Source organism: Oppia nitens, unplaced genomic scaffold, assembly GCF_028296485.1.
Source record: "Oppia nitens isolate AA-2021 unplaced genomic scaffold, nextdenovo-longstitch-racon4-pilon3 scaffold11_pilon_pilon_pilon, whole genome shotgun sequence".
Taxonomy (NCBI): domain Eukaryota; kingdom Metazoa; phylum Arthropoda; class Arachnida; order Sarcoptiformes; family Oppiidae; genus Oppia; species Oppia nitens.
The window spans coordinates 2665547-2683617 of NW_026533190.1; the positions used below are offsets into that span (position 1 = coordinate 2665547).

Here is an 18071-nt window from a genome sequence, read left to right on the forward strand (position 1 = left end):
ATACAAAATATTTCTATAACTTTACGATACGGTTATATACAGTATATATATATATTGTATTTATGTATTAATGGACTGATATTTTGAAAAAATCATATTCATAAGGTTTGACAAATATGTTGACAAATGTGTACCGAAAAAAAACTATTGAACATTGAAAATATAAGCCAAAACTTTCCAAAAAACCCATTGATAATAATAATTGAATAAAAAAATAAATGAACAAATTGTTAAAATATGTAAATCTTGTATAAACTCTTTTTATATACATTAGTACAGTATTATATAATATAATAATAAATTTTTATTTTGTGTTTGCATAACAATAACACATTGATTAATATAAACGTATTGTTAAGCTAAAGTTTTCTGTGTGTCGATTTAAGTGGCATAACTGACACACCATTAAAATATTATATTTTTTGAGGGAACAGGAGGTTATATATGGGTTGGTTAGGTTAGGTTCTGGTCTCTATTCTCTCTCTCTCTCTCTCTCTCTCTCTCTCTCTCTCTCTCTCTCTCTCTCTCTCTCTCTCTCTCTCTCTTATATATTGTATTTCTATTGTTATGGTACTACCACTGGAAGACAGTCAATTCAATTGAAGCAAAAATAACAATTTTGTAGAGAAGTTAGTTAAGAGAGAGATAGAAAGAAAGAAAGAGAGAGAGATCTAACTTTTTTAAAGAGTCGTTTACTTACTAACTAAAAGTCATAGTTTGGAGAATCAGTGGCGCACGACCTGACTGTCAGAGGAATGGGAGGAACGGCTGATATGAATGAAAATTGTACTCAAATTGAGAGCCACCGACACTGAATTGAGTGTCGGATGCACTGAGAATAGCAATGGGAGAGAGAGAGAGGGCTTAGTTGTGTTGAACCAACGGTTCACTAGTAAGGAAAGTGAGAGAGAGATAGAGAGAGTCAATGAGTAACTGAGTGAGTGAGCACTTGGAGTCGGAGTGAAGCACAGGCAGCAAAACGACGACTCGTTATATATTGATATATACTGAATGTGTGTATATATTGCTGGAAACCCGAGTACAGTTCAGTTGAGTTGAGTGCAGCACCGGGAGAGTGACAGTGAATACTACTACTACTGCTAATAGAGTGAACTGGAAGATAGTAAAAGAGAGACAGACAGAGATACTGCTGTTCAGTACTGAGCACACGGAGTTGTGTGGACTAACTGTGCGTTTATCGTATGGAAACATGAGTTGATATGTTTCACAATTTTTTTCCTTAAAAGACAACTGTTGTGTGAAATTATAATATTTAATATAATAATATTCAATATATTTTTTTGAGATAAAACTTATCGTTTATTTTAATATATGATATGATTTAAAGTGCAAAATAAATTTTTTTTATCAAAAAAAATAAAACAAAAAACTAATATTAAATTTTAAGTGAATATTGAAAATTCATTTCATTATTATTTCTATCGTTTTGTTTTTATATTTGTTTCAGTCGTGTATTTTCCACTAAACTGTTAATAATATTGTCTGTAAAATAAAAAAAAATAAAAATAAAAACTTTTTTATTTTATAAAAAAACTCTGTTTTATCTTTAAAACACATCATCAAAAAAAATAATAAAAAAGTTTTTTAAAAACACACAAAACTGTCATCTTTTTTCTCACATCCAATACAATACACTTTCTACCGTCACCTTCGCGTTCAGTATATATAATATATATATATATTGATATAAATTTAATAATATAAGAAACGGTAGATATTTTTAGGTTCATTTCTTATTCATCCATACAAACACTCACATAAAATCATTGATATTAAAAGAAAAAAGAGTCGTTTTTTTAATATATCGTGTTTTATATGAGTGAGTGTGTGTGAGAAGTAAGTGAGTGTATGTTATATCATGTTATACAATATACTGACTCTTTTTTACCGATAAACTACTTGTGCTGTGAATGAATATATATATATACAGTATATACTGTAGTAAATGTATTGATAGCCGAATATATATATATAACATATATTGTATATAATATTTAATAAATATTCCTAACGTTTTCCTGGTACAAGTACAGTATCTTTTTAATATCATATAAATCTTATGGAACTTGAATGCTATGAGATAAGGAGGAGAGGGAACTGTACGTAAAACTACTAGTCCACACACACACACACACACAACAATAACAACATATTGTAAGTATATATGTAATTGAAAGTAAAAGTGAGTAACAAATCTAATAGTAGTTGTACTGTATATTTATATATATATAAAAATAAATACCAAACATCTGACAGGTATATGAAACAAATTATTACTTTTGTTCAATCATTGTATGTATGTTTGAGTGACAGTACACTCATGAGGTTTAGATAGTACATACACACTGCTACACACACACACACACACACACACACACACAAATTCACTCACTTTCTAATTAAGTAAATCTCTATACAAAACACACACAAAAAACTAAATATATATAATAAAAGACTTTCCACGAGAACCTCCTTTAGCTAAATAAGTATATCCTTTGAAAACTTTTTACTTATATATTTTTGTGGATATGATATATTCATGGGTACAATACATACCATTCCCACCAAACCGTAACTGGTATGGGTTTACCTATAATACTATTGAATATTTGCTAATGTTTTGTGAATAGTATGTATGTGTGTGTTTAGTACAATATTAAATAAAACTCCGTTTTTTATGTTGTCTATGTTTAATATTTGACCAGTAGTTATGTAATATAATATTATATATATTGTGTGTGAATGCGAATAAAACAATATAACTAAAACTACCGGTGCTTTTCGGTTGTAGTATTACAATGGATGTGTTTGGAGAGGTAGGGCACACACATATACATACTGTACATACCGACAAAAAATAATATATTATATATATATTACTATAGCAAACATCTGTGTTATGTAAACAATTTTCTCATTCATACACACTTATAATAGACTAAATTTTATTAAATATATATTATATACAGTACTTATTAGAAATATAGTTATACACTATATATATATATATAATCTATGGTATATATATCAGACTAATTTTTTGAAATATATAATTTATTTAATATAGATATTCATCATATATAATAGCACTTGAAATTTGTGGGAAAAAGAGTGGTATTATCTAAAGTGTCGACAAAAATATACTATTTATTAAAAAATAATACAATATTTATAATATTAAGATTAATAAATATTATGTGCGAATTGTATGGTAAACGTTATAATTATACTCAAAAACATATTACTATTATTAGCACATAAAAAGCAGTCAATTATTAAAATACAAAAAAATATATTTAATATATATATATAACATAAAAATTGGTTTTTTAATTAGTTATAATTATTATTATGTGTTAATTATTATATACAGTATTATATTATATACTATTTTAATATATTTTTATGTGAACCAAAATATTCTTACAATATAATAATAATAATACTAAAATATATTAATAATTAAATAAATTAATTTATATATATATGTGTAATATTAGTTGACATTTGTTCATAAAAATAATTGTTATATTACTGCCACACAATACAACTAATACTAATAATATTATAATAAAACAATCGCAATAATAAAAATTATTAATAAATAAATACTTCAATTCTAAAGTAATAATAATAATAATAATAATAATAATGTATTCAATAATTTTATTCATTATAAACTACTATGCGATCAATTTTTGCTTCAACGGTAAGTTATTAACATTTATTATTATTATTAGTATTATTTAAAATAATTATTATACATATATATTTCTAAAATTACCTAATAATTATATTTTATCCATAAATATTAGTTCATATAGTTATGCAACTTTTAAAAAATATTTAAAAATATATAATTATATTTTCATAATTTGCGATAATTAAAAAATGTTTTTATAATTTAAAAAAAATAATATATAATCAAATGAATTTTAAATTGAATATAATATTTTCTTATTATAATATATATGAGTTATATTATAATAAAAAATATATTAAATGAAAAATAACTAGTAATATATATATTTATTGAGTATATATATAAATTTTTATTAATACAGTATATATATAAATATTTAATGATACATTGATTAAATAAAATTTAATTAAAATCATTCCCAAACCAAATATTTCCATATTCATTAGTAGTTTATATTATACATGTATTATTTGTAAACTAATCATATTATTACACAGAGACACAAACATATACAAACACACATACATACTGTACATACATATACAAAGATATAAATAACTAATTTAAATGCATAGATAAAACCTAAATCTAATTTTATAAAAATACCAATGAAATTAAATTAAAAATCTAATTAAAATTATTTTCTCTTATATCGTGTTGTTGTTGTTGTTGTTATTATTATTATTGTATTTTTTGAATTTTATTATTACATTTAATTCCTCTTTATATATATATATATACAACTACTACAGTATATTGTGTATTTGCATACATTCAGTACATGTGTAATACATGTATTAAATGTAGAAAATTCATTGCTGTAAAATAAATTTGTTAAAATATTTTTTGGTACACATTTAGGAATGCCTTTTAATTAGATTTAATTTGGAAAACAAATAATTTAAATGCCATTATAATTAAAGAGCAAAATACTTTATTTAATTCCCTCTATTTATTATTATTTTTGTTTATAAATTAGTATCTATATTATACAATGCAAAATAATAGAGCATTCACTGTATATATATATATATAGAAAACATGTTTGCAATTTTAATTTTCAAAAAAAAAAAAGATTTCAAAGTAAATAAAACAAAAAAAATTTAACTTTTTATATGCAATTTCTATGCAATTAAATTTATTGACTTCATTTCTTCTATACAATGATATCATATATAGATTTTAAAAATAAATAAAAATATACAAAATAAAAAATTTACTAAAAAAATGTTTTGTGTATTTTTTAAGTTAATTTATTATCATTATTATTTTGTGTATGAGTATATTTAATTTTATGTATAAAAAACATTTACTGTACAATTTTAAAGTAACAAATAATTACATTTACATATTTTTATAATCCCACAAAATTTACATTTAAATATATTTGCAGTGTTATAAATATATTAAAATATATGCCTAATAAATTAATAATACTTTTATAAAACAAAAAAAATAACAAAATTTCAATATATTTAAATACATAACGTTATTAAAAGCAAAATAATTATTATGTATTTATTTAAAATAAAATGTATATAAATTGATAAATTTTAAATAATAAATCTATAAAAACCAATATAAATATATACTGTATTTGCAATAATAATTAACCTAATATTTTAGAAAAATTAGTTTTCAGGTCATACTATGAAAAACTAAGAAAATAATTTCACTTTTATTTCAAGTAATATTTATTATAATCAATAAAAACTAATTTTATCCGATATGTTAATACATTATTAATTGACAAATAAGCAATTATTGTATTTTGTTACACTATAATCTATAGTATACTATTTTAAGACATCTAATATGCAAATATAAAAAATAATGAAAACTAATTAGCATACAATTTAAGATTGACATCAAATTAACCATTAATAACATTTTCATATATTATACTAATAAATTTGTATATATACTGTATATTTAAAAAAAATTAACTCTTTATATGTCTATGAAATAAAATTTGTTAAAAAATTACTAATCAATAAATATATTTTAGTTCATATTATAATATTAATAATATCATTTATATTAATATATAGAAACTAATTTTTATTATACAAAGAAAATCACTTAATCTTTTTCTTTGAGATTTTTTTTATAACATTTCATTGATATATATTTTATATTATATAAAATCTTCATGTAATCTAATATAACATGCAATCCACATAACAAACTGCATATAAATATATATCCTACTAATATTAAAATATAAAGCTATAACTTATAAAAATTTATTTATTATATATAAAATTTATTGAAAAAAACTTGATTAATCACTTTTCTAATAAATTGCAGAAAATACATGTTGTTATACATATACTACTATAGCTACAGTATATACAAATTTTTTCTAGTGGCATATAATATAATAATTTATGTTATTTTTATATATTTAATATATATAGAATAATTTTAATATATATATTTGTATATAAATAAAATAAAATATAAGTATTATAAGGCTTATTTATTTACTTATAATAAAATATCTAAATAGTAATAAAAAAATAAAATAATAATTTTTTTATTTATTATATAATAATAATAAAAATTGGAATTTATATATATATAAATTATTTTGAATGAGAATATTCTTTATATATATATAAATATATTTAATATTTTATACAATAGTATTGCTATAATAAAATAGCAGATTTTGAAGTAATTGCTAATAATATTTTTACTGATAAAAATGATTACACTATATTGTTAGTAATAAACATTTACTTTAATATTCACATTGATATGAGATATAATCATAGGTTTGTCTATGATTTATGTTAAGTAATAATCATATCACACAATAAGCCTTTAATTAAATTGAAACACACAAAGAGAGAGAGAGAGAGAGAGAGAGAGAGAGAGAGAGGGAGAAAACTTTTATAACATTTACAATAACAGTAAATGACATGAATTTTTATGATAAAATTTTTCTGTTTATTTTATTATTATTGTTGAGTACTATAGTATTATTTGTTTAATTCATACAAATAGCAACAAAAAAAACTATTTTTTCTTTTTTTATTTTATGTGTTGATGTCATCAAACTAAATAACAACACATTTTATGTGTGAATGTTTTTATATGTTTTTATATCATATATGAATGCCTGGTAATAATTGTAATGTTTTTTGGGATCAAATCAAATGGCTGTCTATTTTTTGTTGTTGATGGGAAATGGGGTGTATAGGACTATATATAACCTGCAAACACATAATAAAATAAGAGAGAGAGAGAGAGAGAGAGAGAGAAAGAGAGAGAGAGAGAGTGGACACACACACACAAACATTGTCATAAAATTTATAGTTAGTATCAATACAATCGACGATATACTACTTGCCCCACAAAATCACATACACATCCCTACAATAAATGTCAAAAAACTATCTATTATTTAAAATTATTGCCTAATCTATACCGGTATATAAATATCAATATAATATAAATGTATGATTAAATACATGCATATATGATAATATAAATATTTTACACTATATTATGTAATAATATTAATGTAATTGTCCATTATATTGAATGGTGGTACCGGGAAGGGAAAGGGGCCACCAAAAAAAAAAGTTATGTACAATGATAGCATTGTCTACTATACTGTATGTGAGTGTGTGTGTGTTTGCAAAATGTTTGGGCAAATAAAAAAAAAAGTCATAATAAATATTTTTTTGGTCAAAATACTACAACCAAGATATACACTACATATTTATAAAAATGGCATTTTTTACGATGTGTTTTCATATATATATATATATATATTATATACTTAGCTATATTGAGAAATTAAATGAATGACAGTCCGTCACGCGCGTCACCTCAAGCGTAGCTCCATTTCCACCGTCAACTCAGACATATAGAAGAGATAGATAGAGGAAAGAGAGGGCACACATACCGTGCGATATAAATAAATATATGACTAGTTTGTGGAGTGTCAGTCCTATCGACACATCTGCATCAGCACTGACATTGTCTGTATACGTACTGTATGTATACAGACATAAAATAAAATATAATGAAAGTCCAGGTGAAGTGCCTGTGAGCTAATCCCTGTGCCGACAATCTGCTCTCTATATCTATTAGCGATATAACAAAACTCTCTCTCTCTCTCTCTCTCTCTCTCTCTCTCTCTCTCTCTCTCTCAAATACACACACTATTGATTGCCCAGACATAAACCATAAGTCTAAACACACCCTTACTATCCATTGATGAAGAAAACTACTATATATTTCTCTATCATCTCTATCTCATCTCATCATTACTTTCAACACCTGAATGCTAGCAAACAGTGTTTACTGTAAACATTAGAAGGAAAGAGATAAAGAAAGAGAGAGAGAGAGAGAGAGAGAAARTGCGACTAATAATATAGTTAATAATAATTGTCATTTATTGTTGTCCTCTCCATAAAATACTAGACACACCGGAAATTGTGACCATTTTTCCGAAACGATACATAAATTGAATGATAAAAATTAAATGCAATGAATAAATGAATGAATGAATTTCTAAAAATTTAGTCAATGTATTCAATGAATGGGAAACACCAAAACATTTTTGTGGTTTCATATCAATAGCTTTGTGGTGAATTGACGGGCACTGGTAATGGTAGTAGTAGTTGGTTGCAGTGGTTTGTTGCTGTTGTTGTTGTGGTTTATGGTTATACTACACATAGATATATGATGTGGTTTTGTGGTTTTATTTTGATAACAATGCTTAAATGGTGACAGAAAAATAGATACTATTGAAACCATACATATACAAACAATTTTAGACTACAGTTCCCCCGTCCATATCACACATACACAGACTCTTACCATTACATAACAAACTTATGGAATATCTCCCGCTTATGTATTCAATATACAGTACAATATTATATATATTAAATATTGTCCGCTATATAAACATAACTAATTTCATTGATATTTCAAGCGATTATAAACTACTATATACTGTACAGTATATACAATATATTTTCTGTATATGACTGTCGCCCCAACTATATGTCCTCACTATGTATTCAGTATTATCTAATTAAAGCAGTGGTACTGTATTAGTCAATTCATACACTAATATATTTATTTAATAATATTAATAATAATATCACATATATTTTTGGATGACTGACAATAAAAAGCTGAGTCTCCGGAAAACAATACTCTCTTTCTTTCTCTCTCTCTCTCTCTCTCTCTCTCTCTCTCTCTCTCTCTCTCTCTCGATGTCTGTGTCATCATAGATATGACATAACATATATTATATCGTATATTATATTTATTATATATATATTTCTATATCTGTCTCTGTATGAGAAAAATTCAATAATAATGATCGTATAGACATAAGGGGTCTCTAACTTTCTCACTCACTTAATAACTCATTCACCCACTCATAGATAGGATGACTTAAAAATTATATATATGTTTCATAGCACAAACTCACTTAATAAAAGGCCAGTAAAACATAAGGATATTAGTGTATATATAAATTTATTATTATTATTATTATAGAAAAATATATAGATTTAATATAAATTGCAATATAAACTTCAAGATTTTATTGCTATATATCATATACACAGTCTATTAAATACAAAGCTGTATATTACACAACATATATATATTGTATATATAAATAGTACAGTTGTATAATATGATTTGATAGTAGTTGAGCAATTGAGTTGATAATAATTTATTGGCCATCAAATGTGACCCTCATATTGATCTAACTTTCCCTGATTTTTGTTGACTGTCTATACTGCATGTATAGTATGTTATATATTTATATATATATGGGAAATAAGTGATTGAATCAGTGGACATTTAATTGAATTTATAGTTTATTCATAGAAATAAAAGTCACTTTATTTAGTGTGTGTTTACTGTATTTATCAGAAAATAAAAATATATTTTTCTTAATGTCTTTATATAATTAATGTTGATTTTATTGATGCTAAAATTTAAAATATTAAAGACAAATTAATTTGCATATATTATAATAAATTTAGATATAGTATATATACAGTATATTCTTAGATTTTTATTGATGAAAAACTAAACTCACAATTTAATTACTAGAAAAAAATACAACTAAAATATAGTATATAATAAAATATACGTTAAGATAGCAATCAATGGTTACGATATATACGCTGATAACACACACACACACACGCATTGTATTAGTATATAAAAATAACATAAAAATAATACAAAAAATTAAAGCAAAATATATTCTGCAGTCGTATTTGTTTTGTTTGTGTAATAAAGTTTCAAAATAAATATAAATAAGACTTTTATTTTTGTCTTTTATTTGGTCACTTTTTTTATATATCATATATAAATTACTAAATAATATTATATTGTATATACAGTACATTGATATTTACTATTAAATAATACACATATACAGCAATCTCCGAAAATTGACTACATTTTTACATCAAAATCAAACAATTAACTTCAATATATATTTATATTTGAAGATAATATATATATATAAAGACTAACAGTATATGATATTAGATAAATACCGGATGACAACATGTAATGTACTTTTTTGTTGTTTTCCTATGTTATTGTTTTATAGTTTATATATAGTGTATATATATATAAAATTGTGACAATTTTATTTTATTGCCCAGAATATTCTCTGCTATATCGAGCGTAACATAACTTATATTAAAATAGTATAACAAAAAAATAAATTACATTTATAGATACAGTATTTAAGGTTTTTACTTATTATATATATTGTATATAAAGTAAGTTATATATATATATTATATCTATTCTGTATATATTGTGGTATTAGTTTTATAAGTTTAAGAATATTCGTGTTATTAATACTTAAGACACGAAACATATATACAATAAATTTGATATATATTTATGTATATATATATAACAGAATTTAATAAGTAATCCGATATATTATATTGTAGTATAGTTTATATATATATATAAAGTTTATTAAACTATATAATATATGATAGATTTATACATGCAATTATTGTTTGTACTTACTCTCTCTCTCTCTCTCTCTCTCTCTCTCTCTCTCTTTATATATATATATATACCGATATAATACACTATATGTTTTTCAAATGTAATTAAGTTTAGCACAACATATCCATACAGTTTGGGGTTTATTTCACATAATAATAGTACAAATGTAGTTGCATGTGATGTGATGTTTAATATTGTTTTTATTGTTTGTTATATATTATATAGAAATGTCTACACAATTCAAGCATTTTATAGTTTGGTGGTATAACTAACTATACACTCAAAATTGTATACAATATAATAATAATAATATTATTATTATTTCTTATATATATATATTTATTACATTTCATTCATTGCATGTCCACAAATGTATTGTGTTTAGTGTGGTATTCAATCTCATAGATACACAGATTCATGACACGACTACTACTACTACTACTACTACTATCATAGACCAAAAAACAACTGTCCTCAACAAAAAATAAATAAATCATCGATTGATATATAGTATTGTAAAATATGGAAAAAAAATTAAATCTAAATAATTTTTATTTGAATTTATTTTATTAAAGTATTTACTGTACATAGATTTTAATATCTTGTCGTTAAACATATTATATAGATATTATCATAAATACAGTAATATTATAATGTAGTAAAAAAGTGAAACTATATACAGTATTGTCTGATAAGGAATTTCATAAAAAAGTTTTTTTTATATTAATATTTAGTAACAATCTTTTATAAATATTTAAAACCACTATATTGTCTGTTATAATAGTGTTGATAACATACTATAATATATATATAAAATTATAGTTTTTATTATATATATATATATAGAGAGAGAGAGAGAATATTGTTAGTATATTAACTATTTTATATATATATATATTTATATACATATTGTCATAATACAGTATCATTATAATAATAATAATAACAATAATGTGTCATATCTTAGATCTTAAATATGTTGAAAAAGCTATTTAAAAAACAAGAAAACATTAGAAATATATTGTCTATTACTTAAATATTTACATAAAAATGATATTATAAATAAATTATAAAAGTTAAATAATGAATTAAATATTAGTTTAGGAATAATACTTTAATATTTGATGACCTAAATATATATATATATATATATATATTTATATACAGTACAATAAAGTTCTAAACATATATTATTACTTAAAAAAAATTATTTAATTAAAATAATCATAAAATAGTTGCCATTAGTATTATAATAAATAAAAAATTTTGTGGACACAATAAATATTGAGTATAATTGTCAAACAATTAATATACAAAAATATATATTATTATTATACTTATTGTAGTAATTTTGAATTTTTTTTTGAATTTTCATATTATAATATATGTTATATATATATATATTGATATATAATATTATGTACATACGTAAAATAAAATAAATATATAGTCGTAAAAATGACATAAAATTTTACTGGAAAAAAATTATATTAATAGTATTAAAATTATACACAGTATTTAAATTAAAACTGGTATTGCATAATAAACTATATACTATATATATATACTTATATATATATATATATATATATATATATATATATATAAATAAATTTATATATATTAATGAGCCATAAATAATTACGGATCCCAACATTAGTAATAATAATAAATAAAAAGTTTATACATATATGATATCTAATATACTGTGTATATATAAAATATATGTCTGATTTTAATAATATTTTCATACAATACATAAATAATATTGATATTACGGTTAATATGAATGTGTCACGATTTTTTGGGGATATTATAAATTATATACTCAATAATAATTTTTAATGTCATTTATTAATTAGTATATTTATAACAATATTCAATATTTCTGTATATATATATGATTTATATGTAGACAAAAATATTAATATTTTTTAATATCAATTTTTGATTTATATATTAACTCAGTTAATAACAAAAAACTTATATAAATTATATAACTTATATATATATATATAAATTACAATATGTTTACAGAATTTCTAAACAAATAACACACACATAGATAAACTAAAATATATATACATTTGATATATTCACTATTAATATAAAATAGTTTTACAAATTCACTGCCAATCAATCATTAAGTTTATGACACATCCAAAACACACCGTCACCTCATATACATAGTATAGTACAGTACATACTGTTAAATATAATATATAATATTACATACTAAGCTAAATTATAAGCTTAAATATGCATATTTTAATTACTTAGCATTTTTATGGGACAACAGTTTTTTCCTGAATCCTATCAATTAAATACACACAAACTGTTAGTTTTATAATGACTACTACTACTACTAGCCAGTGCATATTATAACCGTATATACTGTACATATATTATAATTTATACACAAAACAAAAATTAATTTTTATCATTATATCATCATCATCTCAAATATGCTTGAATGTAATTTTTCTCCCCCCTCTCAAAATAAATGAACAGTCAATGGATATTATACAGTAAATATATTTAGATTAATAAATTATTGAACCAATAATTAAAAATATCTTGAAACTACATATTTGTGTAATTTTATAGATAAACATGTATTTGTATTAATATGTTTGTCTGTGTCTGTATGTGTGTGTCTTTGCATAATTAAAACTTAATTAATTGCAATCAATTATAATTATGTCAACAAAAACAACTAAATATATATTTATATTTAAATGTACTATACCAATATCTACTAAATTAAAATAACCAATAAATTATCTATATATAAATTATATACAAACAAATATAATTTATATGACTTACTAATAGAGAGTCTGCAAATAAATATGTTAGTAAATAATATAAACAAAACATAAAATAACAGAAATATTTTCTTTAGAAAAAAGCAAATATTTAATTTAACAAATGCTTTAAAAGAGAGTGAAAGAGAGAGAGAGAGAGAGAGAGAGAGAGAGAGAGAGAGAGAGAGAGAGAGAGAGAGAGAGAGCGAAAATACTAAAAAATTTTGCCAAAAAATTGATGCAATTTTAGAGAAAGAGAGAGAGAGAGAGAAAGCAAAAAAAAGCTTTAGTGAGGTTTTAAAATTATGGCTAAACTTTAAATTAATGTTAACTTATAGTACAGTATATACAATATATAATAGTTTATGTGAATAGTAAAGACAAACAAAAAAAATATTTGCACACAACAAAAATGCTTTTAAAAATTTAATATATTTATATACAATTTATATAATATATTATCAAATGGTGTGTCACAACAAAAATAAAGTATGTGTGTGTACACTACTACTACTATTAACTAACTAAATGAGGCACTCATTTGTCTATGCTTTTAATAAATTGATTTTTGAAATATTTTGTGTATTTTCTTGTTGTAGTTTTTTTAATAGTCTTTTTACTTTTCGGGAGAAATAAAAACTTCAAATATAAACTAAACAACTATAGGCTAAGTGTGACAATTATTTAGTTAGATTTACTGTTTATATATATATATATATATATATATTGAAGAAAACAAAAATTAAAACACTATATGGAATAATACAGTACACACTTATATTATGCATAAAAATAAAAAATTTACTTAAATTTCTAATGACTTTCTACTAATGGGTGGGTGACTGTTAACTTTGTATGTATGTATGTGTGTGTGAGTGTGTGTGTGTGTGTTTGCATTAAGTTTAAGTAAATAATGATTGCTATTTGCAAATATATGTGTAGTTTAGTTTAGTTTACTGTATTTAAGTCGATGTCAAACAGTTTTCGGGTATCAAATGTATTAATTAATTGATTATTCAACTGTTCTGATCATTAATTATACATAAATTATGATAACATACATACTGTATATTATAAATTAATAGTGTTTTTAAAAATTATGATTATTAACTATTTAGCATAAATTAACAATTTATCATATTTAATTATATCGATGCTTTTTATGGACATAGTAGTATATAATTTTGTTTACATAATTTTTAAAATTGAAATTAATATCATATATCTATAACTAAAATAAACTAGATTTTTTATATATAAAAAATGTGAAAAATATTGTAGATATAATGCTTMAATATATATATATATAAATGTAATAATGATGTTATGATAAATATCATATCAGATATAGTGTATATATATATATATTTAATATATATAAATAATTTAAAAAAATAAATAATTTTATGATTATGATTAAAATAAAAGAGAAAACGCATTATTTTATCAAAAAATAAATAAAAATAAAATGTTTTACATATTATTAATGGATTTTTTCACTTAGAAAAAAATTATGAATTTTATTATTTTTATTATTACTACTAATACTAAAAGTTATAGTCAGCTCATGAAAGCATTAAATTTCATATCACTGTTGAGATCATTAATCAGTGATTGTTTTTGAGAGGTTTACGAGTTGCTTGAAAATCATATTTATTTTCAATGTTTGTGTGTGAGTGTGTGTGTGTTAGTGAGTGAGTGAGTGAATAGTTATTTAAAAGATAAGATTTTATGTCATTTCAAATATCATTAGCACTTTGAAGATAACTATTTTTTATTGACTTTTATTTTGTTGAAAGATATATATAGATATAGATATAAATATATATATATTGTTTATACAGTATATCTAATAGATTTACGAGTATATAATTTTAAATCACATATTAATTTATATATATATATAAAACAAAAAATTTCATAGTATTTTTATGTGTTAAAATAATTTTTTTATTTTCAATTTACTATAAATACTATACTATATAGTATTTTATGTATATTCCCACACAAATAATATAAATTATATCATACATTAACTATAAAATAGATGATATATAATATTTTTGAAAAATAAAATTAATAATCGCTAACACAATTGACCCGAAATATTAACCTTTTAATTGCATTTTTCAAATGAGATTTATCTCTAATAAATAATTTAAAAAAATATAATTACTTTTCATATACACTATATATAAAGTATATATATTTTAGCAATGTTATTATAAAATAAATTACATTGTATATGAAATGTGATAAAATATGATATAACTATTAAATATATGAAAAATTTATTTTCATATAATAACATCACAGCGTTTAACAGTTGACACCATAAATAACATTTATATTTAATTTGCTATATAAATATAATATATATGCAGTATATTTATAACCAAAAAATAAACTGATGTATAAAAATTTATATCATAAGCAATACACACATATATATATATATATATATATATATATATACTGTATATAAATAGATTTTCATAATATTGTGAATGCAATGACAGGGAAAGGGATGCATAGGAAATGAATTTGAATATCAAACAAAATATTTGAACTCAAAGAGTACATACAGTATAATACAGTATATTATTATTATTAATAATATTACAAAATACAGTATTATAATAAAAACATAGAGAAAAATATTTAAACTTATATGTAAAATATGAATATTAATAACAATGATAACGAAATTGTTATTATTATTATTAGAGTTAGAGATTCAAATCAGTGACAAATATATCATATGATAAATAAATTTGATTTTTTAATATATTTATATACTGTATATTAAAATTACATTCAGTGTAGACAATAAATTTATATATAATTTATTTGCATTTCAAGTGATTTCCGTTATTTCAAGCGATAGGAAAATAAATTAGATCTTTATTTTTACATAAAAAATTGTTATAATAATAATATATACTGTAATATATTTAATAATGACAATAGTATTGTTAAATAATATTGCTATAATGTTAACCCTATATTATAGGTTAATGTTTAGGTTAAAAGTCAATAAAAATGTAATTTCAATATTAGAAAATATATTTATTATATTAAATATAATAAATGAAATGTTAAAACATTTTTCTAATTGATTTTAACAATTTTGTTACATTGCATTGAAAAATACTACAGTATATATAGTATTATAGGTTTAAAATATTAATAGTATTTACTTATTATTTATAATAATTTAGAGCATTAGAAACATTATTTTATACTTTCTAATTAAATATATTGAAATTTTTATTAATACAGATTTAGTATAAAAATTTAAAAACTCTAATTAGTACTCTATATAATAGCTATGAGTATAATACATTTTATTTAAAATTATAAATAATATTACTGTAAAACAATTTTTTTTAAGTCGGAATTAAATTTTTAAAAATAAAAAATATATCAATACAGTATATATTAAACTTTCAGTATATAATAAAATATTTAGAATTTGTTGTTTTAAATAAATATTTTTTTAATTAATTATTTTTAAAAACTAGTTTTTATTAATTTTTTTATCATATTACTTACCGATATATATATTAATATTATATCAATAGTTTGGTAAATAAATAAATGTTTGATAAAACTTTTAACACTTTTTATATAAATACTACTTTAACAATAAAGAAAATAATTAAGTTAATTAAACTGTACCAGTTAATTTAAGTGTATTTAAATTTAATTAAAGATATATTCATTATTAATTTTATTTTTATTGGAAAATAATGTCAAAAATATTTGTTACAATTTTTGTACTAAGTATTGAATTCAACAATATAAAAATAAATAATTAGCTGGCTAATCAAAATAAACATTGACATATTTTTGACAAGTTAATATGTATGTGTTTTTTTTATTTATATTATTAATTTAATTTAATTAAATACATAATTTGTGTCTATTAGCGTATAAATAAATTTATGACACTCACTGATTGAATTAATTTTATATTATATATTTTGTGTGTGTGTTTTATTTAAGTACCAATATATACACTGAATATTACTATATACTGTATATATATATATATACCATAACTTTGACTTTATTAAAACAAATTCAATTTCCTTGATTTAGTCTTTAAATATTAGATAACATATATCATTTTATATCATTTTTATGACACATTGAATACACATTTTGCACAAAATTGTAATAACAATAACTAATAAACGTGAAATTAATACTTTAACAATCAACATACAGTAAAAGAAAAAATAATAAATCTATAAATAAAATAAAATAAATGTTTATTAATATAATGTACTTTTATAACCAATCTATGTATGACCTGAATGTCTAATACAGTTTAGATCTCATACATACTGTACATGTGAGCTATGATGATGAGTGTCTAAACACTATGTTGTAAACTAATCAATAGATTGATAGTTGTATGCAATATATATGATATAAGAGAAAATAGTTGGTGAATATTTTTATAAGTGTTTTTATTTTGTGACTAAAAACATACAAAAACTATA

General features: G+C 21.2%; 1 protein-coding gene across 1 annotated transcript in view; it reads left to right on the forward strand.

Moving 5' to 3' along the window:
* Window positions 1–3681: 3681 nt before the first annotated feature.
* The window catches only part of LOC128951650 (uncharacterized), a gene marked incomplete at its 5' end in the record, with an annotated part of 30486 nt that continues 16096 nt past the window's right edge, over window positions 3682–18071 (forward strand). The window contains one exon of the mRNA XM_054296900.1: window positions 3682–3730. Coding sequence (XP_054152875.1) covers window positions 3682–3730 — 49 coding nt within the window. The remainder of the gene's footprint in view (window positions 3731–18071) is intronic.